General features: G+C 29.9%; 2 protein-coding genes across 3 annotated transcripts in view; one reads left to right on the top strand and one right to left on the bottom strand.

Annotated features, from left to right (window-relative positions):
• The window catches only part of ORMDL (sphingolipid biosynthesis regulator orosomucoid 1-like), a 65,097-nt gene extending 57,790 nt beyond the window's left edge, over positions 1 to 7,307 (top strand). The window contains exon 4 of one of the 2 annotated variants that reach the window (XM_085814841.1): positions 6,884 to 7,307. In XM_085814841.1, the coding sequence (XP_085670967.1) occupies positions 6,884 to 6,938 (55 nt within the window). In that variant the 3' untranslated portion in view covers positions 6,939 to 7,307. Of the gene's footprint in view, positions 1 to 1,594; positions 5,903 to 6,883 lie in introns of those variants that run through there. The other variant, XM_085814839.1, reaches the window with a different exon arrangement.
• A 1,300-nt stretch (positions 7,308 to 8,607) lies between these two features.
• Positions 8,608 to 25,947, bottom strand: part of Drak (Death-associated protein kinase related) — a 208,130-nt gene continuing 190,790 nt past the window's right edge. The window contains exons 7-8 of the mRNA XM_085814836.1: positions 22,769 to 22,948; positions 8,608 to 11,643 (exon numbers count right to left, since the gene is read on the bottom strand). Coding sequence (XP_085670962.1) covers positions 11,217 to 11,643; positions 22,769 to 22,948 — 607 coding nt within the window. The 3' untranslated portion in view covers positions 8,608 to 11,216. The remainder of the gene's footprint in view (positions 11,644 to 22,768; positions 22,949 to 25,947) is intronic.

The raw sequence follows: 25,947 nt of genomic DNA, 5'->3' as shown, positions 1-25,947 counted from the left end.
CCAGTTCCTCTACGGCATTGATACTATGCGTTGAACTTTCCGGACGCCATCAAGGCTTCTGCAAGAGGTACAATAAAATCAAGAAGTGGTGTTTCAATGAAATCAAGAAGTGAGCTTTCACTTCGGCACTGTTTGAAAGTTTGTTTCAGGCACGAAACAACCTCGTCAATATAATATGTTTTACTTGCATTTTCTGGCTTTTCTGGTGCTGCAAAATATAGTTTCGACAGCAACGTTTTACATCTGTCTCTTGAAATAGCATTTTTTTATTGCTATGTTTCCCAAAGAAGAATTAGATGACCAATAATGAGAGAATTTCGGCACCCTTTTGTAAGACATGACAAGCATGCATCCAAAGACAAACATAATTTCAGAGGGGTTTGTTGGGTAAATTGTTTGTTCTAACTTTTCGAGTCGTTGGTTTGTGCATTGAGAGATCCAAATCATAAGACTTTTTGGAAATATCTTGAGAAACACGTCCAATTCGGTAGCTGAACGATTTAAGTTGAATAACAAACTAGGCGATGACTCTGTTGGAATTGTCATTCGAGGTTGGAAAGTTGAATCTGCATGAAACCATAAGATTGGTTTGCAGCCTGAAGAATTAGCTGATGGTATATCTCATCAACTGATGAAAGTGATGCCGTATCAGTATCACTCAAAGCACCGCTGTTCTTTGTATTTTGGGAAATGGTATCATGATCGATATCCATTTCACACTCGTCTGAATCAGATGAGTACTGTAAATTGTGTGTTGGATCTTGAAAATCGTGATCATCTATTTCATCATCCAAATCAATATCTTTGTCATCTGACTCTTCTAAAATTTTTTTGATTTCTTCATTAGTAAGTCCCCGGCGTCGAGGCATTATAGATTGAATTAATATGTGCCTAAATTAAAAATAATAAGCAACTATTTTAAAAGTAACTGAAAAATATAATATCTAGAGAAATGATCACATAGGACTGTACATTTCAATGTGTTCCCACTATCCAAGACGAGAGGGACACATATGTCCCGATAATAAAAACGGAAGTAAAACTTCGCCACTTACCAGTTTATTAGAGGTAATCCGCTTCATGAGTAACTTATCTGGCCTTAGATTTATGGATAAATCAAAATTTAATCGAAAATAGGCAGTATTTTCCAAAACTAAACTATTTACGTTCGTAGAGTATGGAATGAGCTGCTACAACACTTCGAAAGCATAGAAATTGCATTGTGTACAGTAGTGCCATCTATGTCCTGTGAATGAAAATATCTTCAAAATTCTTCATTTGGCAGGACTGGTGGGAAAGTCTCCCATTAGACAGAGAAGTGTTTCTATCCCAAAAGCATTTTTTGAAATTTGCATGGGACGTATATGTCCCATTAGGCACGAAAGGGTTAAGGTAAATTTTCTGTATTTTTCAAGATGAATGATGAGCAATGAAGCAGTCATAGTTTGGTATTGAAATATGATACAATTAATTTATTTTAATTTTATGTATATTCATGTTTGTGATTTAGATAATTTTTCCAGTGATCTCTAATTGATGTGTATGTAATTTTCAGGCTTAGAAAGCAGCTATTTATTTATTCCTTAATATATAGGTTGTATAAAACAGTGGTCTCAAGCTGGCAACCCCAAAGCAATTTTTTGCGTCCTGCAAATACATTTCATTTGTGTACTTCTTGCAGAGATTTTAAGATCCGAGTTAACATTATTGTCATTACTGCTATTAACAAGCATGAATAACACACTATAAAATCTACAAATAAAGCTAATTAATTTACAGTGTGATATAAAATTTATTCAAAGATATGAAGATGCAGATTTGATTAACTGTTTTTCACAATTTTAAAAAAATAAGCACATTCAATTACAAATTTTTGCATTAAGAATAATCACTTTGTTTGGGAGTACATTTATATGTGAACAGTTTTTTTTGGGGGGAAAAGGGTGCATCTACAATCCATGATGAAGATAATTTCTAGTAATACAGTACAAAGTCCGTAATCTGGACTTTGGCGATTCCGGATTAGGGGTTTTTCCGGATTATTGATCATCAATTTAAATCTGGTAAGATGGCTTGCAGAAATTATACAATTAAAAATATGAAACCGTAATTTATGAAATAAAGAGCAAAGGGTATCAAATTTTACAAAAAAAAAATGCTTAATATTTATTTGTTTACTTTATTAAACATTTCTTTCAACGCGCGCATATGCATAATGTATGCGTATTCTCTACACGCATGTGTAAAATTTGTGGCTTTGAGGTTCGGATTATAGATCATTCCAGATAATGGATGTCCGGATTACTGACTTTGTACTATATTTCTCTAGTGCACAGACATTATGCATACAAAATGTAAAATTATTTACATATGTATGTATGTGTTTTAATTTATCTACCGAAGAAAAATTTATTAAGAGAAAGAAGCTAAATTATTTTTTATTCTCAAGTTTTATCCCACTTAGAAATTTTTTGTTTATTTTTGGTTTAAAATAAGTTATTTAATGATTGATCAAACATATTACAGCTATTTTAAATAAATGTCAGTCTGAAACACTGATATATTTAACTGTCAGTTTGCTTGAATTACAAAGCATAATATCAACAAAAATATCTTGCATGTACCAAACTTTAGATTTCAGATAGAAAATAATAAGTTTAATCTTTTCTTTTTTGCATTATGATTATTATTGCCCGTTTATATTTTGATAAATATACAGTAAGCTAAATTTGAAATTTATTTAAAATATTTTTTATTTTATCATTAAAAAATTTTTATTTTGCTTACTTAAAAAAATTTAAGTTGTTTTGCCAATTGCACATTCTACCCACATGCAATTTGAGTTTGAGACCACTTGTATAAGGCATATTGCTTATCTTGAATTTCTTCTTCAGCTGTAGTGTACAGACAGTTTTGGTTAATTGCCATGGTTGTTTAATTTAAATTGTTTCAACCATTAGAGATCTGAGATTAAGGTTTCCTTTATTTATGAGATAGTTTGATGTTTAATTTGAGCATCCATCAAACTGGAAAGTTTCTTAGCATTTGGTATTTTTAAAAAATGTGGCATTTAGAGTTAGATAACTAACAGAAAACTCATGTTTGCAAAAATACTTGTCAAGCTGAGACTTTTTTAAACCATTAATTACATTTGAATAAATATCTTTTTGCATGATGCAAAGAAAAAAAATTGGTTGCCAGTCTTCTATATTATTTCTTTTGCTGTCAATTATAAAGTGAATAGCAAATCTCTCTGCCAAGATTTTCTCAAGCTCCTGGACACAAGATTCATTTTCCTTTACATTTTATGAGAAACAAATATGTACTTGAGTAATTTACTATGCATGCCTGCACTGAAAAAAAATAAAGGTATTATTTTTAGATTACTTTTGTAGATACATTATATAATTCCTAATTTTGCAGAGTATTAGATTTTTAAAATTCAAAAAATCATATTTTAGGCCATGGGAACAGCTTTATAATTACATAAGTTTATTAGTTACATAAGTTTTGTTAGCAATTTTAGTCCCAAATAATCAGAATTGACTGTGTATTGATTAAGATAATTACTCAGTGATTTAAGATGTGTAAAATGTATGTAGAATTGGAAAGCATACATGTCAATTTATTTCTATATTATGTAAATGTTTTATATGAAACTTGTAGATCACAATTGCTGTTTACATGCTATGCAGAGGCATGAAAGTTGTTAGCTGAAAACAGTATAAAACATTCTAAAAATGATTTGTATATGTCTGGATGTATAATATGCAACATTCAAAGGATTTTGATTAATTAATCTATTAATTACTGAGAATAACTATTTATTTTCTGTGAATGTCAAAAAATAAATAAGCAATGCAGATGATGTTCATAATAAGTAAATTACATTTTTTGACTAGATTTGGCAATCTTGTTTTGAAACATCAGAATTGTAGTGCTCATTTTTTATGGTGCGTGAAATTTATCACTAGTTTCACATACTAATAGCATTGAAAAAAGAAAAAAAAAAAAAAAAAAAAAAAGAGGTCCATTTTTTAATAGCTTTAAATATCATCACTAACTTTGATTTAAAATTTTTTTTTCCCATTGAGTGATTTTCATTTTATAAAATTTTGGATATTTGTCAAGATGAGAAAACTGATATCAACTAAGAGAACTTTGTTTTTCAAGTCCAGCTATCATCTATTTTTGTCATTAAATGGGAGTATTTTTTATGTTATCATCTGGGCCAAAAGTTGTACTTCTTTAAACAGAGTTTGGAGTATCAGCAAGAATATAAATATCTGTTAATCTATGAAATTAAAAATGTCTACATAGAATTTTAGGGAGAGAATTGTATTTATATGGAAATTATCTTTCTAATTTCAGATGAAAGACCAACTTTTCAGAGGGGGGGGAAGATAATTTTCAGCTGTATTGTGATGAAACAAAGCTAAAAACTGATTCTCTTGAGATTTTCACAGAAAATCTTTTCCCAGTGTAGTAATAATGCCAGAAGGAATTGTATTTTGTTTTGGATTCTGGTCACATGTTTTTATTCCAATAATTGTAAAAAAATTTTTATTAGAAATCGTCATTATTTAAATTCATAGGTATTTCCATATAAATTTAAACTCATTGTTTAAAATTGTTTCACTCGTCTAGAGCCTACAATATTTTTAATATAATCTTGCAATGACCATTTTTAAGCAAAGAAAAGAAAATGTGGAACTGAAAGGTTATTGTATTCTGCAAGAATTTTATGCCACTGATTTTTGATTTCCAACTCCATAAATTATGATAACTTAGGAGTCATTCTTATATCTAAAACCAATTTAGATTTTCAGACTTATTTTTGCAAATTTTGGAGTAATTTTTTCCCTAGTAAAATGCATTTCTTAGATTTTGAAATTTTGTTTTATGTTTATAAATAGTTATTTCATCACTAACAAACAGATCTCGAGCAGTAGACTTTTGTAGGTTACAGAATACAGAAACATCACCTGATTTCATAGGATAGTGAAGATATGTCATAGTATCATGCAAGATATACCTCATACTACTAATAAAATGTTATCAAATAGGCCCTTCAGAGAATGAACTAGATTTGGAGGTTGATCAAGGGTAAAAGATAAGAGAACAAATATCAAGTAGCTTTGAACATCTACTGTATAAAGTTGTAGTCCATTTCTTCAAAATAGACAATTCAAAGGTATTTCATTCTCTCAAATTGTGACTCATAACCACGGTAAATGATGAGGGAAATGTTAATATGACTTGCCTATTTTAAAGGAATAGATTATATAGTTTTTCTCACAGAAAAAGTGAAACTATAGTAAAAAAATCCATGCTTACACTCCATTCAATTATTATGAACAGAACTCGCAGTAAGCTACTACTATTCCATAGCTTTAGCCACTTGGTCATTATATATTTTTCTTTTAAGAAATGTCTTTGTGTGTACTCTAAATGACAAACAATTTGGTACAAAGCATCTAGATGTATAAGTATACTGGGAAAATTTACTAGTCATGTAAATGTTTACTTAAAGACAAATTAAATATTGCAAAAACACTTTCAGTACAGTGTTAAAAAACTGTTTTGATAAAATGTTAATGCTTTTTGCATATATTTTTAAGAAAGCTGTACGTTAAAAACTTGCTGATCTTATTACAGTAATGAAAAAATGTTCCAGCACTAAAAGCATATGAACAAGTTGTATTATGATATAATACTACTCACAGATGAGCTTTGAGGTTTTTAGATATATATTTCTAAAATTATAAAATTCTTTTTATATTTATAGTTGGTTTAATACATAAAGCAATCAGTTCTTTTGTTTATATTGTTCATATTAAGTATCTTTGTAAAACTGATAATTGACGGATGTTAGAAATAAATGTCAGATTTTTTTTTTTAATTTTGGGTGCTGTATATTTTTTTCCTTTTTATATTATGTTAAAATGTTATCTTCCTTAATACACAAAATGTACTGAAAATATATATATTAAATATACATAATATTCTTTAAAATATTATTTTAATAATTACCAGTGAAATTAATTTTTAAAAATTTAATATGCTGCTATTGGATATTTTAAACATGTTTGTGTTATATTTTGCTTTGGGTAATGAATTAGTAAGCATCCACTTTTTTTTTAGATGATGGCGTTAAAATTGGTTGTTTCATTTCTTCACTAGTTTTAATGGCATCACTTAAGGAATAACCAACTAACTAAAAGCATAGTCCCATACTACAAGGATTATGTACGTAAGGATATATTTAATTAAAATGAATAAATCTTTATTACAATTTATCTTAAAATGTTAATCTAAAAAATAAATCTTAAAATTTTTTCTAAAAGAGTATATATATATAAGAAAAACAAGTAGTAGTAGCTGAATACACATTTATAATAATCTAAATATACATATATTCTGCATCCAAATGACTTTATTACTGTTGTTCTTTAATACCTATTTCTGTGTAAATCCAAGAATTTTTGGAGCTTTTTCTGAAGCTAAATAATGGGAGGTCGCCTCGTATACGGATCTGAAATTTTGCAAAAAACTTAAGTATTTTTCTGTTAGCTGGGCAGAATTGATATGTTGCTAAATATCACACTTTTTTATTTCTTTAATTTATGGGGAAAATTGTAAATGAAATTTTTTGGTTTATTCAGATTACGGCAAAGCACACTAGGGCTATCTGCCTAAGGGGAGGGATGCCTTCGTGGAGGACTTTAAGGGAAACTGGCTCGTATACACGTTACACAGTAAATGAAATGAGTTAATTATTTAGAATAGTGGATACTGTATCAATGCCAAAACAAAAGACCTTTGTTTGGGCAAAAATTTGGGCCTGGCTTTTGCCACTCTTGAATTTGTTTTCTATTTACAGGAAATTAACGAGCAACCATATTGTTAAAATTTTCAGCAAATGCGACCATGTGTGACATTTGACACAGAAGAACTTCTCTTCCCGCTCATCTTTCAAGCAGAAAATACTAGCACAGCTACCACAAATTGTATAAAAGACATTAAATGAATAAAATAAATGTGCTAACTTCAGATATAATTACCAGAATTAAAACTGTCATCGTTGTCCTTTAGCATTTTACAGCAATTTTTTTGGATAATATTCCACTTGTTTTACCTGCTTGGCAACATTTTCACCCTCATGGCTACATTTTTTAACATTATGAGTACCCCTTCCCATTTCGGTTATATATACAATGTTGCTCAATAAGTTCGCGGAGCGCCATCTATTCGTCAATATTAGACCTAAAACTTCGACGCCATTTTTATATTTGTTCTTTCTTAGGAACACGTCAAAAGTTTCATTTCGATCTGTTAATTTATTCAATGTTTAACCGCCCTTTATATCTAACGTGTTGCGCCTTTTCTCAGGTATGGATAAAATTGAGCAACTCGCAGTTATCAAATTCTTTGTAAAGAAAGGTTTAAAGGCAATGGAAATTCATACTGAAATGGTGAATGTGTTGGGTGAATCTGCTCCTTCAAAAACAATGGTTTTAAAGTGGACTAGTTTATTCAAAAGTGGTCGTACCAGCCTTGAAGACGATCCGCGAGAGGGACGTCCAAAAACTGCATCAACACCGGAAATCATCGGGAAAATACAAGATATGGTATTGGAAGACCGTCGATTGACTGAAAGATTTAACAGAGGCTTTAGGCATTTCATTGGGAAGAGTGAGCAATATTTTGAGTGTTAATTTGGGTTTCAAAAAACTGTGTGCAAAATGGGTGCCGTATTCTCTAACGATGGAGCAAAAACACATTTGGATGCGAATTTGCAGCAACATTTGGAGCTCTTTAAGAAGAATAAAAGCGACTTTATCCGCCGATTCAACACAATGGATGAGACTTGGGTCTACCATCATGATCCTGAATCAAAACAGGAGGCTAAGGAGTGGTGTGAACCAGACTCTTCAGCGCCGAAGCGCGTTCGTGTGCAAAAATCAGCCAAGAAGCATCAGTTTTTTTGGGATGCGAAAGGAATTTTGTTTACAGATTACTTTCAAACTGGCAAAACAATTAATTCGGATTATTATTGTAACCTTTTTTTGAATCAATTAGACGAAAAAATTCGTGAAAGAAGACCCGGATTACAGAAGAAGAAAATCATTTTCCACCAAGATAATGCACCTGCGCACACAGCTCAAAAAACCATTGCTAAAATAACTGAACTGAAGTATGAATTGTTGCAACATCCAGCCTATTCGCCAGATTTAGCTCCCTCCGACTTCTGGCTCTTCCCACACCTCAAACAATATCTCAGTAGAAAACTAGTTTCTTCAAACGAAGAGGTAATAGCTGCCGTGGAGGGATATTTTGCAGAGCTGCCGAAAGACCACTACAGTCAAGGGATCCACAAATTAGAAGACTGTTGGAATAAGTGTATTGAAGTTGAGGGAAACTACGTTGAAAAATAAAGTCATTTTTACAAATAAAAATTGGTTTCTTCATTTCCGTCCGTGAACTTATTGAACAACCTGGTATATATATGGGTTTTGAATTTGTGGTAAAATCCTGAAGGGGGGGAACTTTTGGTTTATATTTGAAATATATGATGGTCCATGTTTGCTCATAAAACTTGTGGCACACTGGTAAAATCATTTATTTTCTTTGTCTAAAAACAAAATAAGCATGTAAAAATCACAATTTAGGAATAGTTTGAATTTAAAATAAAAAAACAAACATATTTATCATATAACTTTATTTACAGAACAATCAGCTCTCATGCAATGTGAGGCCTATATTAAGGTACATATCAAATTCAGTATGTAGTTTTTATATGTAAACACTCTTCTAGTATAAAACAGCTTAGGTTCTCCAACAATCTATGAGGAAGCACTTGGGTGACAGTTCCTGCAGTCCCCCAAATGATTGATCTGAGATGGAATTACAAGGCACTATTAAACCGCCTGCGGAATTTGTGTACTGTTTCACTGTAAAAGCTCTGTACTAAGAAATCGCTTACAAGTTTTAGTATATACATCTTGCTGTCCAAGAGTGTGGTGAATTCGGACTTAAAATTTATCATTTTTTTCGAACAATAAGAGACCTAACTTAGTAAGTATTAAGTGCTGTAAATTAGAAATTGACTAACAAATTTGCATGCACATATACTTTGCCGAATAGCGCGGAAGATACGAAATGTTTAAATATTTGATATCAAGCCATCACATAGATTGTTTCATCTTACAGCACAGATAACAATTTAAAAGCATATGCCAAAATAGCATTTAACTCTTCATCACATGAAATCTTCCTTTCCAAGCTCAGACAATTTTATTAGAAAATAACTGATCAAAATTGCTCATATGCTATGCAGGTCTAGAAATGAAAAACAAATTTTCAAGTTCCAAAAATTATAAAATAGCTGTAATTTAAACAATTTGCAATAACAAAATTACCAAAACCCTATATTATTCAAAGAATATCTTGAAATTATTGTAGTAAATTACAATTTTTAGTACATTAAAAAAACACTTTTCTAATGGGAAATAAGTTCCACCACTTATTTTGCTATGCAACGGCAAAAGCCATACAAAGTAAAACAATTTCTTCAAAGCATGAAAATAAATTAAAGCAGCAAATTATACAGCTTGTAATTTACAAAACAAAATGTATTCAGATACATTAGTTTTTCTCTTCAACTGCTGAAGTTAAAAATTAGGAATAAAAAAAGAGTAATGAAATATATTGGAGTATTCTTCTAGTAGTAAAAAATTCTAATCCACTTAATGTAAATTAAAATGAAGTTTTATCTCATCTACAATTTAAAACTGTAAGTAAGTAACACTGGGAGGGAAAATGCATCTAAGAAAATGCCAATACAAAATATATACTTCAAATCTAAGTTATTTTCCCTTTATATAGTAGTTTAAAAAAGAAACTTATAATGTCTAGAGGCTGGCAAACTTCAATAAAAATTTTGTAGTTTTAGATCCAACAAATACAAGTCAAATAGATGGTTGTGCATTTGAACTTTAATACTGGCAAAACCTTAATATTAATTTCAATTAAAAGATTTTTTTTAAGTTTCTTTTTTAATTGAAATTAACACCACATAAAGTTGAATTTTACCATGTATTAAAATTCAATATTAAAATAAATAAATTTTGGTATTTCAAAATCTAAAACATGGGAATTCTCACCAATTTAAACTATCACACAGTTTTAATATTTTACAAACAGATATTTGTAGAATATCACAAAATAACATAAATAAGAACAAAACAGATAAATATAACTTCAAAAAATGAATTTATATATACACAAATACCCAAGGCAATTAAAAAGGGTGGGAAAATGCAAAATGAATACATTTTCTTCGGAGCCCAAAAACATGCACCGGGAATTCAACAATTTAACTGCTAAAATCCATTTGCAGTTTGTTTAAGCCACACATGGTGACTTGATAATAATTAGTTTAAATGCAATCTCAAACTCTTATAAGGCACAAGTCCTGAAGGTAATAAAATGTGATAAATTTAATCATGTATTTGAAGACAACCAAAATAAGCTAAATATTTATATTTAAAAATGAGTTATGTCTACAAAATATTTTAAAATTTACTTCAGTAAATGAATTAGTATAAAATGCATTCATTTTGCTTATCTGATTGATGATCAGTATGAAACAACATGAAAATTAAATACTACATTAAAATATTAGCAAAAATTTGTAGAACTTCTTAAATAAGTTCAGAATAATTGTTAAAGATTAGATCAGCTGCTGATTATATTTCAGATCATTATCAGAAGCATTGAGTGTTTGTTGAAAGTATGAACTGCATAAAACTCATGTAAGCTAACAAATTAAGTAGAATTAACTAAGCATGCCATTCCTTTTCTTTTTAATGTATATATAAAATTATACCTCAGGTTTACCTTACAATAATCATCTTATAAATGTGCAGTTTTACATGTCATTTAAGAAATACAGAAATTGTTTAAAATTTTTTAATATTATGGTTGAGGGAAAAACCAAAGATGCAGATCATCTATTTGACATAGGTGCTTCCAAGATACAAAAGAGCTAAAAAGTCCAGCACTGCTTCAAGAAGTTAATATAAAAGTTATTTAGTCATCAGAAAATAGTCACCACATATTTTTAAAATCAGTAACAGTCAGTGTCAAAACAAATGCTCTCTTTTTAAACTTTTTTGATAAATCAAATATTTAACTACAAGTAGCATAATATATTAATATACCATGCCAACTCGTTCATCCACAATGATTTCTTCAGAAAAAACAATATGTTTGGATGACATCGCAAGACCTTCAAATTGTGCTACCATCATATCAACACTTCGAGTGCGTCCACTTTTTTGTTCTTCTTGATCAGAAGTAGAGTTTCCACTTGGTTTGGGTGAAAGGCTTTTGTTAAAGCCATTGCTTCGATTTGATTTCATGTCTGTAGCTGGTGAGAAACAACTGGATTTGTTATGGTCTTTCTTATAAGGTGAAAAATGAGTCTCATGAGAGTCTGTAGAGGAATCCAAATCATATTCAGTAGTAGTGCTACCTGGTGTTGGTATGAGGGTTAATTTAATGCCCGAAAGTGGACTGCCAGCTTCAGTGTCATTCAACCAAGGATGAGAGAGACATTCTTTAGCTGACATGCGCTCACTGAAAGATTAAATCAAATGTTAAAAATACAGCCTTTCTCAGTTATAAATTTTCTATTAGTCGTTAAAAAATAATTGAATTCCCACACACCCACAAAAATAATAATAAAATTTAAAAATAAAAATCTGAAAGTTTTCAGATTTTATATTAAGACCAAAGGGACTTTTTTTAACGTTTTGTGCATTACCTTTATTTATTAAATATGTTCCCAGGCTCAAAGCTCTTTTCCTAATGATGTTTTCATAGGTCCATGTAATTAATTTTTCATCACCAGTTATTATTCAGTGCAAGAAGGGTTCGCTTTTGTTTTCAACAGGCAGAGATGTGCATACAATGACTCAATCATACAAATTTTTTTCACTTTTTTCTTAACTCGTGAGGCAACCGTCTGGAATATTTATAGACTATTTATAGTTTCTGAAATAGTTTGCTGATCTGAGTTAAGCTTTTCTGCAATCTCTGAAGTTGTCAAAAAAGGATTTTGTTTTATCATGGTTTTCAAAATATTGTCATCAAATCGGAGATTATCGTCTATAGAGTGGCTTGCCATTAAGGTCAAATCACCTTAAAATTTTTCAAATAATCTTCTGCACATTTTATTCAAAATTGTATCTCCATTGAAAACATTTATGAATTTTTGACATGCTTCTGTAGCATTTCTTTCTTTTAAGAGTTCATACAAAATACAGTGTTGTAAACGAATTTTATCAGTAGCTATGTTTACACGATTGCACCTCACTTAATAATGAGATGAGACATTTTTGTTTCAATTAATTTAAAAGAGCACGTGTGTATAAATGCAATGATAAAGAGAGACATCCATGTACATATATCTCAAATGGTAATGTGCATGCATGTTTAAACGTGAAATAACATTAATAGACAAAACATTCTGTTAAACCTCATATAGCAGCACTATTTCACAAGCTATAAAAGTTATAAACAGGAGAACATCTACTTTAATAGAATTTTAGAACATCAAACATTGTCCAAAGCACAGAATTAACCACAAGCATTATGGAACATACCATACCACACAGTGTAAATGATTTCACTAATTTTGAAACTTGGTTTGCTAAAGTGGCTAATAACATAGTGGAAATACGACAGTAATTTTTTATAGCTCTGCCTAGCTCTTCACTTCTGTCAACTATTTACTATGGTAGCTTTGCTGTCTAGCTCTTTACTTCTGTCAGCATAACTAATCAAGTACTAATGAAATAAATAGATTATGGAACAACTTACATAGATCGAATGGGAGAACACTGACAACTGTTTACAAGCAACTGCATTAAAATTACCAACTGAATAACTATAAAAAATTACTCATATGGTTGAAACTGCAACAGAGCATATTATGAAAGCTGATCTGAATATTGAGCTTCACCAAATTATAAACAAACGATATTGTAATTTTTAGAGAATAAAAAATTATGAAAAACATGCATTTTTAAAAATTATTTTTGTACTTATTATAATGATAAACATCTGAATTTATTAACTAAAACAGATTTTTTCCTCTCCTTTCTTAAAGATTCAATAATATTTTGTACACTTTTAGTTTTTTAAGTAGTCTGGGATATTGGGTAATACAGATTACCCACACTATACACTGTATGTTGTAATTGGTTTCTTCTCATTCATTTTAAAATCTTGAAACACTGATATGTTTCAATTCAAACTTAACCTTATTCTTGTGACTACTTTAATCATCATTTAGATAGAAATACTACTTATTTGCATAAAAATTCATAATAAATTTACCATTTTCAAGTCAGCCAAGTTATTTAATGTGATCAAACTAATGCAAAATGAAGTCAAACTAGGAATGCATGATGACAGTATATGAATTAGGATAATGGGCTAAAGAATGATGGCCCTCTGATTAACAGATACATAATGCATAGTGTAAACACCTCTTTAGAACACACTAAAGTCACAGTCTATAGTTTAATTATGAATATAGTCTTCCTAGAAAAACTACATTTGTAATTAAACCACAGATTGCTACAGCTCTCTAGGATATTATCTTCATCAGAAGTATAGAATCTTTCATAACTTAGAAAATGTGGATTAAGTACAAATTAGTTAACAAGAGGAACTAATTTTTTTTATGTGTTGCATCTACTGATTTATCCTAAGTGTCAAAAAGCACAACCTTTAAATAAATGACAAAACAAAGAAAGTTGAAGAAAATAAAGTGCTGAATGCCTAACAGATACGATTTGTGTGAAAATTTGTAAAAAGAAGGAACAAATTTTAATCATTTATCCAGGACTAAAAAACTGACAAAAAATTTTTAGTTCTGAGCTTAAAATAGCTAAAATTTACTGTTACTTGACACTAAATACATGAGGCAGTATAACATAAGCTTCTAAGTTATTAAAAACAAAGGACTAAGTGTTCGTCATAGTTAATGCAATGAAACTTTCAGGATGGTATCAGTTATACAGTTCAATTAAAAAATTATCTTTGCAAACTCGATTCTACCTGTATCCATTTGCTGACTTTCCAAAACAAAATTTTTATTAGTTTTAAAAACAGTAAAGTGTTATGGCAAAAACATACTGACCTAAAGAGAAATACTATGAAACTATTTTTTTAATTTCCAATTACAGATGAAGATAGATGCTTCTTCTGATAATGTCTAATGAAGCAATTTAGAGTACTTAGTTTTTTTAATGTTCTGAAATTTCTTGGTACTAAAAAGTGTAATAATTTGTAATTTTACTTTTACTGAGTTTACTATACAGAAAGGAGAAGCCTTGAATCAGTTGAGCATAACTCTCTCTAAATTGAAAGAGAATAGATAGCCTATAAATTATATCACTAAGTGCCTTTGCTCCCTGAATTTTTTTTATTATTCAGAACTTCTACTTATCTTGCGCAAAGCTGAACAGAGCAATATCTATAGTTCCATTTCAGTTTTTTTTTTCCCTGTTTCTCTTTATTTATTAATTTTTTTATCAAAATAGAGCTTCATTAAAGGTTTGCATATTCATCTTCATCTGGCCTGCTTATTTGGATCCTTATATGCCATCAAAATGTACAATATACAAAATTAATTTTATTTTTTTACTTCAAAAATAGTAATATCTTAGTTCAGCAGAATAGAATATTTTTCTTAATATATTTTGCAGCAGTAAAAAATAAAGTTGTGTTTTTAATTTCAGAGACTACATTGATAAAAATGAATTTTATTTGTTCATTTTAATTGGAATGAGAGTATGTTTAGAAAATTGTTTAAAAATTACTGAAAATAATGTGTTTTGTATTTTTCAAAAATAAAAATATTTAAATTTTCTTACTGTATTTTTTTACTGCAGTAAAATAAATGAAAAAATAAAATTCCCTTAGTTGTACAACAGTAAATGCTTATTTTGGTATAAGGTAAAAGGAACGTCAGTCATTCAAATATTTTAATATTTAGATGGGCTATGAAGTGGCTGAAGAGCAAATGCAGTATGGTCTTACAGGTGCAGGAAACCAGTTCAAAAGACATTGAAATCTAAAGATGATGATACTTAAAAAATTACATTTACAAAAAGCAGTTAAATATATTTTAGTTTGTAATAATATTCAAGTATAAACAGCAATTTGAACATAAATATTAAAGAACATAAAAAATGCAAACTAAATGTATGAACTAAACTATGGTTATAAAAAGTATGCTGCGATGTCTTAATATGAAATAATTTAATAAAATGCAATAAATATTTTTAATTGTTAAGTAATATGAAAAAGGTGCATTATGCAACTGAACATTGAATTATGATGTGCAAAACCCTAAAATGAAACAAAAATAACAAAACGTGTATATAATGTGTATAAACAAACATAAGAAACTGCACAAGGAATGTTGAAAATTAAAAAATAACACTACTATCATATTTTTTGAAGGAAAAATTCATTTAAATCATTAATCATGTTGCCATTTTCATGTTAATTTAATAAATGTTTCATAAGTCAACAAAAAAAATGCCTTTAAATAACATTGTATTTATTTTTTTATAATTATGTCTTACATTATAGATTTAAAATTGAACAGTTTTTTTTTTTAATCCAGGTAATAAAAATATGACATCTAAGAGGTAAATCTGATAAATATTCTCCAAATAAAATTCATTAAGGACTAAAATTTTAATTAATTTATACTTAAATGCTTATTACAAGTTTAAATAATGTACGAATAATACAGAATTCCCTAAAAACGAATATAACTTCCATTCTTTGAATTCCAATCATTCTTAGGAATTACTTCTACCTTACTAAATCAAATAAAGCATGTATAGCATACTTTTGCATCTAAAATCCAATTATTATTTATTACTGCTTTACACACAATGCATAGAAGTTATTTTTATTTTGCAGATTTTTCAGTTTCTGCTTAGTAAACAGACATACCACAGATAGGTCCTCCCAGGAACAACTTCCAGGAATGAATTTAGGAATAAGTTCTTTACCTAGCCTGTTCAAAATATTGACAATTCCATTTCTAATTACCACATAGCAGCTACCCTCCTTTTCCCCACGATCAGATGCTTGTCATTAAACATCCAACAGGAATAGCCAAACTCATTTACTCATTAACCAGCCAAACTCAGCTGGTTGCTGAAGGTGCTGTACAAGGTGCAATATGTTTCTTTTCTTGGTGTAATTAAATTTCCTCTCTCATTATATGTTGTTGTTTTGTGCTGCATGAATTTTGCAGTTATGAATAATGTTTTATCAATTTTTAATTAAACAATATCAAGTGAAAGTGTGGCACCATCTGCACTTCAAAAAAATCTCCGATGTCCTATCTATCCCTGACTCTGGTCTCCATTTGATTAAGATATTTGGAATTCTAATGTATTCCTTTAACCCTCTGAGCGTTATGACCAGGTTTAGGCGGTCAAAGAGAGCTACCTCAAAAGCGTTACCGACGCTTCTAGGCAGTCATTGGAAAAGTGTTACTGATGGTTCTAGGCGGTCAGTGGCGACGACATCAAAAGTGCTATGACCGCCCTAAAGCGGCCGTGCAGATGTCTTACTACCCCCCCCCTTATTTTTGGAAACCTGGAGATCTCTAAATGACAACTCTCAGTAGGAATCTAAGAGGGTTGCTCTTCTTCATTTTAGACCGCTACGTCTTAACGCCAAGAAAGTGTTTAGACATGACAAACTGACGCGAACATTCTTCAAATAAAAAAGCAGCATGTAAAAATTTTCCAATACTATCTTTAAACAGATAACATTTTCATAAAATATCCTTTAGATTTCAAACTAAATGTTCAGAAATATGCAAGATCCTTGTGAATTCAATTAAAAATAGCATTTCAAAATATTTGCATTATTTAAATACATTTACTTATGATTATGTATATGCATAAAACCGGCAAGTTAAAAACTTTCAATTAATTTGCGTGAACCGAATAGTACTGCATTCAATTAACTTGAATTACATGCAATTGCATATAAAGAATATCATTACTTAAGCAATAAGTCAGATAAAATTTAGAAAATCAATAGTCTATTTTAGTAAGTTATCATAAGCGTATTCTTGATACGGGTTTATAAAACACAAACTAATTTAATAGTAAATATAATAATGACAAATTAATTATTCTTTTTGGAACAATACTCGTTGCTTATACTGGTTTGCTGAAGTTTTGTTCTAATGCATTTTAAATAATCCAATGCTTTTAATGTACCTTGTTATGAATGTGATTTTCATTAGATAAAATTTTACTAAGTTTGATTTTCTTTACATAATAAATATTACTTTGCTCAACGAAATGTAACTACAAGCAGCAATGAAAATTTGACTAAAAATTTCCATATTTTGTTTCATAAATTACTAAAATAACCTACAGCATAACATCTGAATTTCCGAAAAGTAACCCGCAACTTTTCTAAGAGTTACAAATTTGAATAAAAAAATTATTAGCAGTAATTAAATAATAAAAACAAAATACTAATAAGAAAAGAAGCACAAAAGTTTTTTTTTTATGTTTGTTTAGTTTATTTATTGTTTTCAGATATATATTATTGGCGTATGGTGAAGTTGTCGTTGGTAAATGGAAGAATGAACTGTATTATTTAAAATGCATACAAATTTCCTCTAAAATAGTATCAGCCTTAGACTGAATGTTGTCTAGACAGCTGCAATGATATTTTAACTTGATTAACATATCAAATACAGTTTCCTTTTAAATAACTTCATCAGCAATCTGAAGAACCTTTTCGAATCATTAGATGATTTTGAATAAAATTTGGATTAGTCCAATTCTAAAAATATTTAGAATTACCGAAATAAGAAAAGCTAACCTTATTTTAATTTCTTTATCAAAGTACTACATTCTTTAGTCAGCAAGAACTGATCGTAAAATCTGAGCCTTATGCCCAAGATTTATAGGTTTAAGCAGTAAAAAAAAAGCTTGTCCCGCTAGAGAAAATCATCACATATTATGGGAAAATTTTGCAAGAGATCATTATTTTAGACAAAACACAACTTTTTAAATTTAATCTTTTGTATTAGAGATCAAGTATTTTACTATAACTTTGTTTCACATACGCAGATGATCGCCGTGTTTTTAACTTCCATAGCTTAAATTAAAGAAATACACATAGCAACTTCAACCATGAACATTTGACTTGGGAGAAATTTTTTTTGACATGCTACGTGAAGGAATGACTAAATATTGATTGATTTTACATTTATGTTAAATGACAATGATTAAAAAATAATAGCTGTAGATGTGTAAAAAACCTGTACTTGTAACCTTCTGTATGTTTAAAGGAAAGCTTAAAATGGTTCACTATAACAGATGGCTTTGATCATTCAGTAAAATCATCATAGGTACATTCAGTTCGCGATTTTGAAGCAGAACTGCAGTAGTTCAGATTTGTCGCCAAAAGAGTAATTACACCCCTGGGGGACTGCTTTATTTACGGAACGGAAAAACAAGTTTTTAAACATAAGCATACAAAAGACGTACCTTTTCTCACAACATAAATGGCAGATGTGATAATTTGAACACATGCTTTCAATCAGTTGCTTTCTCCTAACAAAGGTTCCTAGCAAAATCTTGTACCGTTTTACATATGATGCGTTTGAGCATTGTGAATGCTTCCATTCATTATTTTTCATTTGAGACAATATTAAGTTGTAATTACTGATTAAAATGGCTTAAAATAAATTGACACATTATACGAAAGTTTGTAAAAATGAAAACTGGATTCACTTCCTTTCACATAATTTCTGTCTAGCTCTTCCAAAATATTTTAAAGCTTACAGTGCTTATTTTATTCTTTAATATAAGTACTGTAAGGCAGCAATAATGCAAATATAGCTTTACTTGTTAATATTATAATGCATAGAGGAACTTTAAAAAAGAACAAAAATAACTTCAGCATTATAATATGTCCTTAAAGGGTTTCCAATGAAAGCATAGATAACTAAGTAGTAACATTAATAACTTTATATCAATTAATTTACTAACCGAATATGATAAAAATTTCGAATTCGAAATCCATCTTTAACCGAGCACTTTTCTCAGAAAGAAAAATATCTTCAAAAAGTCTGCACTGTTAATACATTTTTTGATAACATCCTGAGAGGAATTCATTGATAATAATAACATATAGAATCCATTAGCATGCATAAAGTCATGAAACAGGTAAACTTAACAACGCACTCGGCAGGATCACAGTCATGGTCGGTTCGGTTTTTTAAATATGGGAAAGCTATGAAGACTATCTACCTAAGAGAAGGGTTGCATACATGGAGGATATTCTGAAGAAAGCTAGCATATTACACAATAGAAAAACCAACCATGCAGTCAGCCCGTTTGCCTGAGATCGAACTCAAACCAGGCCAAACTGCCAGTATTCAGAGGTCTGTTCGGCCATTGATGAGGCCTTGAACACAATCATGAATTTTCAAACTTACTCAGCTGGACATGCTGTTAATTCCATATATTCTCCTTTCTTAAAGACTGAAATTCAAATCATAGATCTTTCAGTCTACTAGTTGGATCTGCTACTATTTGCACCACCAGAGAACGCAAGGCAAAAACGGGTAAGGCTTTATAAATGTACCAGCACGACAGCATTATATGATTTGTTGGGCATCTTAACTTTGAAAATTATATGGAATGTATTTCCAAATGGATATTATGTTGTATTATTTTTCAACTTGTTGATTCTAAACTGATGGTCGCCTTTTCAATCCAAAAAATGTTGTATTATATCTAGATGCTATATAAATCATTTTATCTACATGCACTAAGTAACGAAATTTAACTTTTACATTAGTCCTACAGCAAGAAATTTCAGAAACTGTATTTACTATGATTTAGGACTTTAAAATTTTAATATTTATGCCAAAGATTTCAGGAGGCATTTTGGCATTGAAATAATAGAATACTAATCCTGAATTTTTAAAAAGTCCTCCTACGAAGGCATCCCTCCTTTTAGACAGATAGCCCTAGTACGCTTTACATTAGCCAAATAAGCCAAAGCATACTGTTGCTGTGAAAAAACAACATTGTATTTATCTTAAATAATTTCGACTGCAAACCTTATATTTGTTACTAAGGAAAAAATTTATTTTTGTGCAAAATTTTGAATGCTTGAATTTTTATAATACACAAAAACAGAGATAACAAGAGACTAAACAAATATTCATAATTTACTAGGATATATAAACAATATAATCATTGTTAAATAGATTTTTAATAAGAATATTTTGGAAAAAATAAATGATTAATGTATACTTCTACGTCGTACTTCCTACTTGTTTGTTTTAATTGAAAACGATGAAACATTCTTGAATCATCTGACTAAGAAGTGGAATGCTTTCGTGGAAGATTCTGAAAGGAAACTTGGGTCATATTTGTATTTCACACAGAGAAATCCTAAAAAGTTCCTATGTAGTTAGGCTGTACGCCATGATTCGAATCCGTATCGAAGGATTAGATTTTGTGGTCTTATCCAGTTGGCCATCAGAAGACCCAGTTTTGTAGAAAACTACAAGAATCAAGTCATTAAAGAATTTGCTATTACATTGCATCGGCTAAATAATTTGCATGTCACATAGATTTAAAAATTTAACATAGCACGCAAAGTCACATTTTCCTAAATAGATATGGGCTAGCCAATGGTTGAGCGGTAATATCGTTGAACACTGGTAGTTTGACCCAGACTCAAGTTCAGGCAAACAGGTTGACTCCATGGATGATTCGGTGGTTTTTCTTCTGTATAACGTCAATACCAGCCAATTTCCCTTGGGAAGTTCTCCCCGAAGACATACTTTCATTAGTAAGATAATACTTTCTTGCTTTGCTGTAATCAAATAAACTAAACCTAAAACTTATATGTTTTGCCGCCTTTTTAAAGGAAGTTTAATGTTTTGCTGCCTTTTTAAAGGAAGTTTAGCATTCAACATCCCTAACACTAATGAGATAATTTTACTTGTTTGCATATGCCATACTGACATATTTTACACGTTCAATTTGTAGAGTGATTACGTTGTATAATTGTATTTCACACAGAGATAATTGTATTTCTAAATTATTATTAACTAAAAAAAAGGAAGGATGGATGATGATTCTTCACCACCAGGATTTGGCATTTGGGTCTCTTAATCTCCAGTCGGCCTTTAAAAGGCGGAGTATATAAGGTATTTTCTTACTTCTCACTGCATCCGAATCCCGGCGAGGGCATTGCTAATTTTTCACGTCCTTAGCATAAAAAAAAACCTAATCACTCTACAAACTGTCTTTCTGAAAACAATATCTGGTTTCATACGTAATATTTTAAAAAAGGGATTTAAAGAAAATTTAATCACTTATTCTTTAAATTTTGCTTTAAAAATGTATTTCATGTGTTTCTCTTCAAGATATGCTATTTAGATCACTTCTTATTTTTCTTGTAAAATATTTATAAACAAATAAAGCTCATATATTTGAGATCATTTGATATTCAAACCATATATTTATTTATTTTGAAACATCTTAAAAAATCTGATGCGAGCACCACATGACTTCCTTGTACGCCAAATAAATTAAAAAGAATTTTTGCTGAACTTCATTTAAACCTATTTCGTTCGAAAATGAGGTATGAGCTTCCATTTAAAAATGCTCCTTTGGCACGACCGATTACAATAAAAAAGGGAGGTACACAATTAGATGTTATACCAATCCCATACAGAAACTTTCAACATTCTACGGTTAACCGTTTTTTAGTTATGTCATATACAAGCATACATACGTATGGACATACGGTCGCACTAAAACTAGTCATAAGTCCCAAATATAAAATTTCAACATTTTATGTTGAAGTTAAGTTATGTGACATATGTACCTGTAAACGTCATGATGAACTAGTCAAAATGGAAATTTCCTTTGAAATATGAAAATCAAAATTTTTTGCGATTACAATATTTATTTCTCACAACTCAAAACGATGTCATAAATAACTAACTACTAATAAATTTATGATGCAATCTAAAGAATTATTTAAATCTAATACTTTAAACTGGAATGAACCTATAATATTTGAAAATTAAATAAATATAATATTAAAATAAGTTGCGAATAATTTGTATTCGAAAAATCGGAACATGAGAGAAAAAAATTCTCACAAATTCCCTTTGTATATTAAAAAGTATTTTCTCAGAAAATAGCGATAAAAAATGCTAGATTAATTTTTCACCATTATCGAAGCAATTCCTTAAAGAAACTGGAAATTTAAAGCATTTTATGTAGTTTCTCTTACTGATGTATATTGACTAACTTTCTGTATTCGGCACATATCTTGATTAAGGTACGAGTAATATACAGCATATGTGTCAATATGCAAATTATAAAGTAGCCAAATAGGAGATAAAATACCATTTTAGCAAACAGTCCTGTGATGAAGGTACCATAGGGAGAAAAACTAATTTCACTCGCTAAATTCAACGGAGGGGAGAATTAGCTTAATTATATCCACATGGTAAGGGGGGCCCACTCTTGAAGTAGAGTAAAAATACTTGCCGTTTTTGCGACAGACCTGGTAAGTACACACGATTATTTTTTATGCAGTTTCCTGAAAAAGCCCTAACGCTCGGGGGGTTAAGAGTACTGTGTATTCGTCTTACCTTGGGTTCCTCACAAGTAATCTCCTAATAAAATCCTTTGCATTGTTCGAAATGGTATCAAATAAATCTAGTGGAAATTCAAGAGTTCCTCTAGTAATGTTGCAGAAAGTTTCTTGCTTTGTATCTCCACCAAATGGTGAATGACCAGACAGAAGCACATATGTCAAAATACCAATACTCCTATAATATAATAAATTCAAATTAAATCAGATGTATTAATGTGAAAAAAATGAGATAAAACAAATTGTTTTACAATACAACATTCAAATAATAATACACGATGGGAAATTTTTATCAGAATTCATTACATCTTTTATAAAAATCACTCGCATTATTCAAATTTTAAGTTTGGCTGTGATATGTAATCTGAAATTTAGCATATACAATTTAAAAATCCCTCTAAATATCTTGGAACCAATAATGGCAAATTTTATCTAGGTACCTTAGCATTTAACTATTAAATTTCTTTTGCATCTAAAGAAGCTGCATCATTCTCTTCTCTTCAAAAAAAGGGGGAGAATGTTTTACAAATTCTAAATTTCTGATTTTGATTTTGAAATGAATCATTTGATGGACATATGCTCTGTAAAACTATGATCTCGAACATAAACTTGTATTTACAAACTAATATTTAAAATAATACAAGAAAAAATAAACACACCAATAAAACTTTTTGATTAATTTTCAGTTAAATATCAAATTAGCAACTACTGGCAAAATAATATCATGGCACTAAATCATTTAAATATCATTTGTTTTGATATTGAAACAGGAAACTTGTCGACAATCACTAAAGCCAGCCTCGCACTCTCCCAACTGAAGTTTACCTGAAATTTTAAATTATACATCTCACTTATGCAGAATTCAATCTCGCTTAGTTTAATTATTTAGAAGGTAAAATGCACACAGAGACATGTGTGCATTTTAGGGGAGAATGGCACTATTTTTTTTCCCTCCCGGAGCAATAATTCGGTATCATAGACAGGAAATAAGTAATTTAAATGGGCAATATAACTAACAAAAAAGGGGAGATGCAACAACCGTAGCGTCATTTATCGAATCAAAAGAACCACAAATTATGACAAAGCATTTTATCATTTTTCTGTGATGAGGGCTGTAAAAGGAATTTTTGTTAATTCAGTATTACAAATAAACACAAGTATACTTATCATTTATAATCCAGTTGTTAGATTTGTCTAATCTACAGCACTTGTTGATTATTTTTAACTCTAAACAATGAACTTTATAAGGGATAAAGGCAATTCCCTCCCTTTCCGCTTAAAGAACAGAGACCTGTGTCTGATCGCCCTCGAAATCAGTGGCGTAGTGCCAGTTGTTAGATTTGTCTAATCTACAACACTTGTCGATTATTTTAACTCTAAACAATGAACTTCGAAAGGGATAAAGGCAATTCTCTCCCTTTCCGCTTAAAGAAGAGAGACCTGTGTCTAATCGCCCTCGAAATCAGTGGCATAGCGAGGGGGGACAAGGGGGTGTATGATGCCCTCTGCGCCGCTCACAGAGGGGCACCAAATGGTCTCCAAACCATAGAGCTGTAATGTACTAGAGAGAGAAACGGCAACCCTGAAGGGGAACACGTGAACGAACCACGTGACATTTGGTACATTTCCCAGATCGTATTTCCCGCGAATCTTCCTTACCATTACAGTTCTATGGAGAATTTGTGAGAAGCAAGTGTTTTGCGTGTAAGCGCATTGCTTCGGACTTCAAAAATGATACTTTCGTGCTCCGCATATGAATGTAATTCCAGATATGTGAAAGATGGAGGAGTAACATTTCACAACTGAGCTTTTTCTAATGTTTTAAAACCTAATTCTATAAAATGTAGAGGGTTTTTTATCCACTCTACTTGCCTTTTTCTAATAAAAAATAGATTTTCTAATTTTATATAATATATGCATACTTGAAATAACATTTAAATAAAAGTATCTTAATATATATGTATGTTTCTAATAACTGTTTTCTGAAAAAAATGTTAAAATTTTAGTAATACAATATAATTTTAATTAGTCTAGTATTCTGCTTTGGCGACATTTTTTATACGCCAACAGACTGCTTTGAATGCGTTTGTTTATATATTCTTTGCGTTTGCTCATGCGGACATGTGCGAAGTAGTAATGTATGTATTTAATACTTGGTAATGTTGATGTAACACTGTGTAAGAACTGCATAAAATTATGTTTTTTTTGGGGGGGGGACATGAATGACTTTATTCATATCCTTTTCTTGCATCCAAATATAACAAATTTGTTTACCTTCAATCACGTATTTTCTTTCTTATATCATGTTTCTGGCATTTATTCAAATATTAATAATTTGTTAAGTATTAAGAAAATAGCAATTATATAGCAGTTAAATTTCAAAACTTTAATAGTTTTAAGTTTCTTTTTAAAAATAATGAACATTATTTAAATTTTACCTTCTAAAATTATTTAAAATAAGTGCGACTACATTGTGCAACGTGCATAATATATATATATATTTGCTAGTAAAAGGAAGTCTTAATTTACCACCTTTTTGTTTCATAATTTAATTATTTACCACTCTCTCTCTTCCTTTTAACTTATATCTGCTATATTGACATTCATTTTTAGTTCATTTTATTTAATATCTTTCTCACTTTGATTTGCCTACTCTGTAGTTCTCTGTAATACACCATATTAACACTAAATTTCCTTTTCGTATTAACATTAAATTTCCTTTTCGTATTAATATTAAATTTCCTTTTTGTACTATTTTCTGTTTTCACTCATTCTTCTTATGTTATCTATTTTTTATATTTTTTATTCTGTCCTGAGTACTAAAAAGCCTTCTTTTTTATTTATTTATTTTACTTATTTATTTTTTAGTTTGCTATTAGTTTATTATTTATTATTTAGTTATTAGTTTATTATTTAGTTTGTTCTCTCCAGTTTTTTTAATTTTATTTTAAATTTGGTAGACGCCGATGGACATATTGCAAAATATTATTCTACAGCATGAATATTATTTAAATTTTAAAAATTAAAATTTAAAATAAAGTTAAATTTTAAAATAAAGTGTTCAATTTTAGGGAAATTATTAATTTTGGCTGGTGTTTATCGATCTAACCTCTTCTGCAAATTCAACGGCAGCTTCTGCGAAATGACGTCTTTCCAAGTTCGCATTTCGAACTGAGA

The sequence above is a fragment of the Stegodyphus dumicola genome, chromosome 4 (genome assembly GCF_044657685.1).
Source record: "Stegodyphus dumicola isolate Sdum_Otavi_A_Nest chromosome 4, ASM4465768v1".
NCBI classification, from domain to species: domain Eukaryota; kingdom Metazoa; phylum Arthropoda; class Arachnida; order Araneae; family Eresidae; genus Stegodyphus; species Stegodyphus dumicola.
This window is presented reverse-complemented; position numbering and strand designations above follow the sequence as displayed.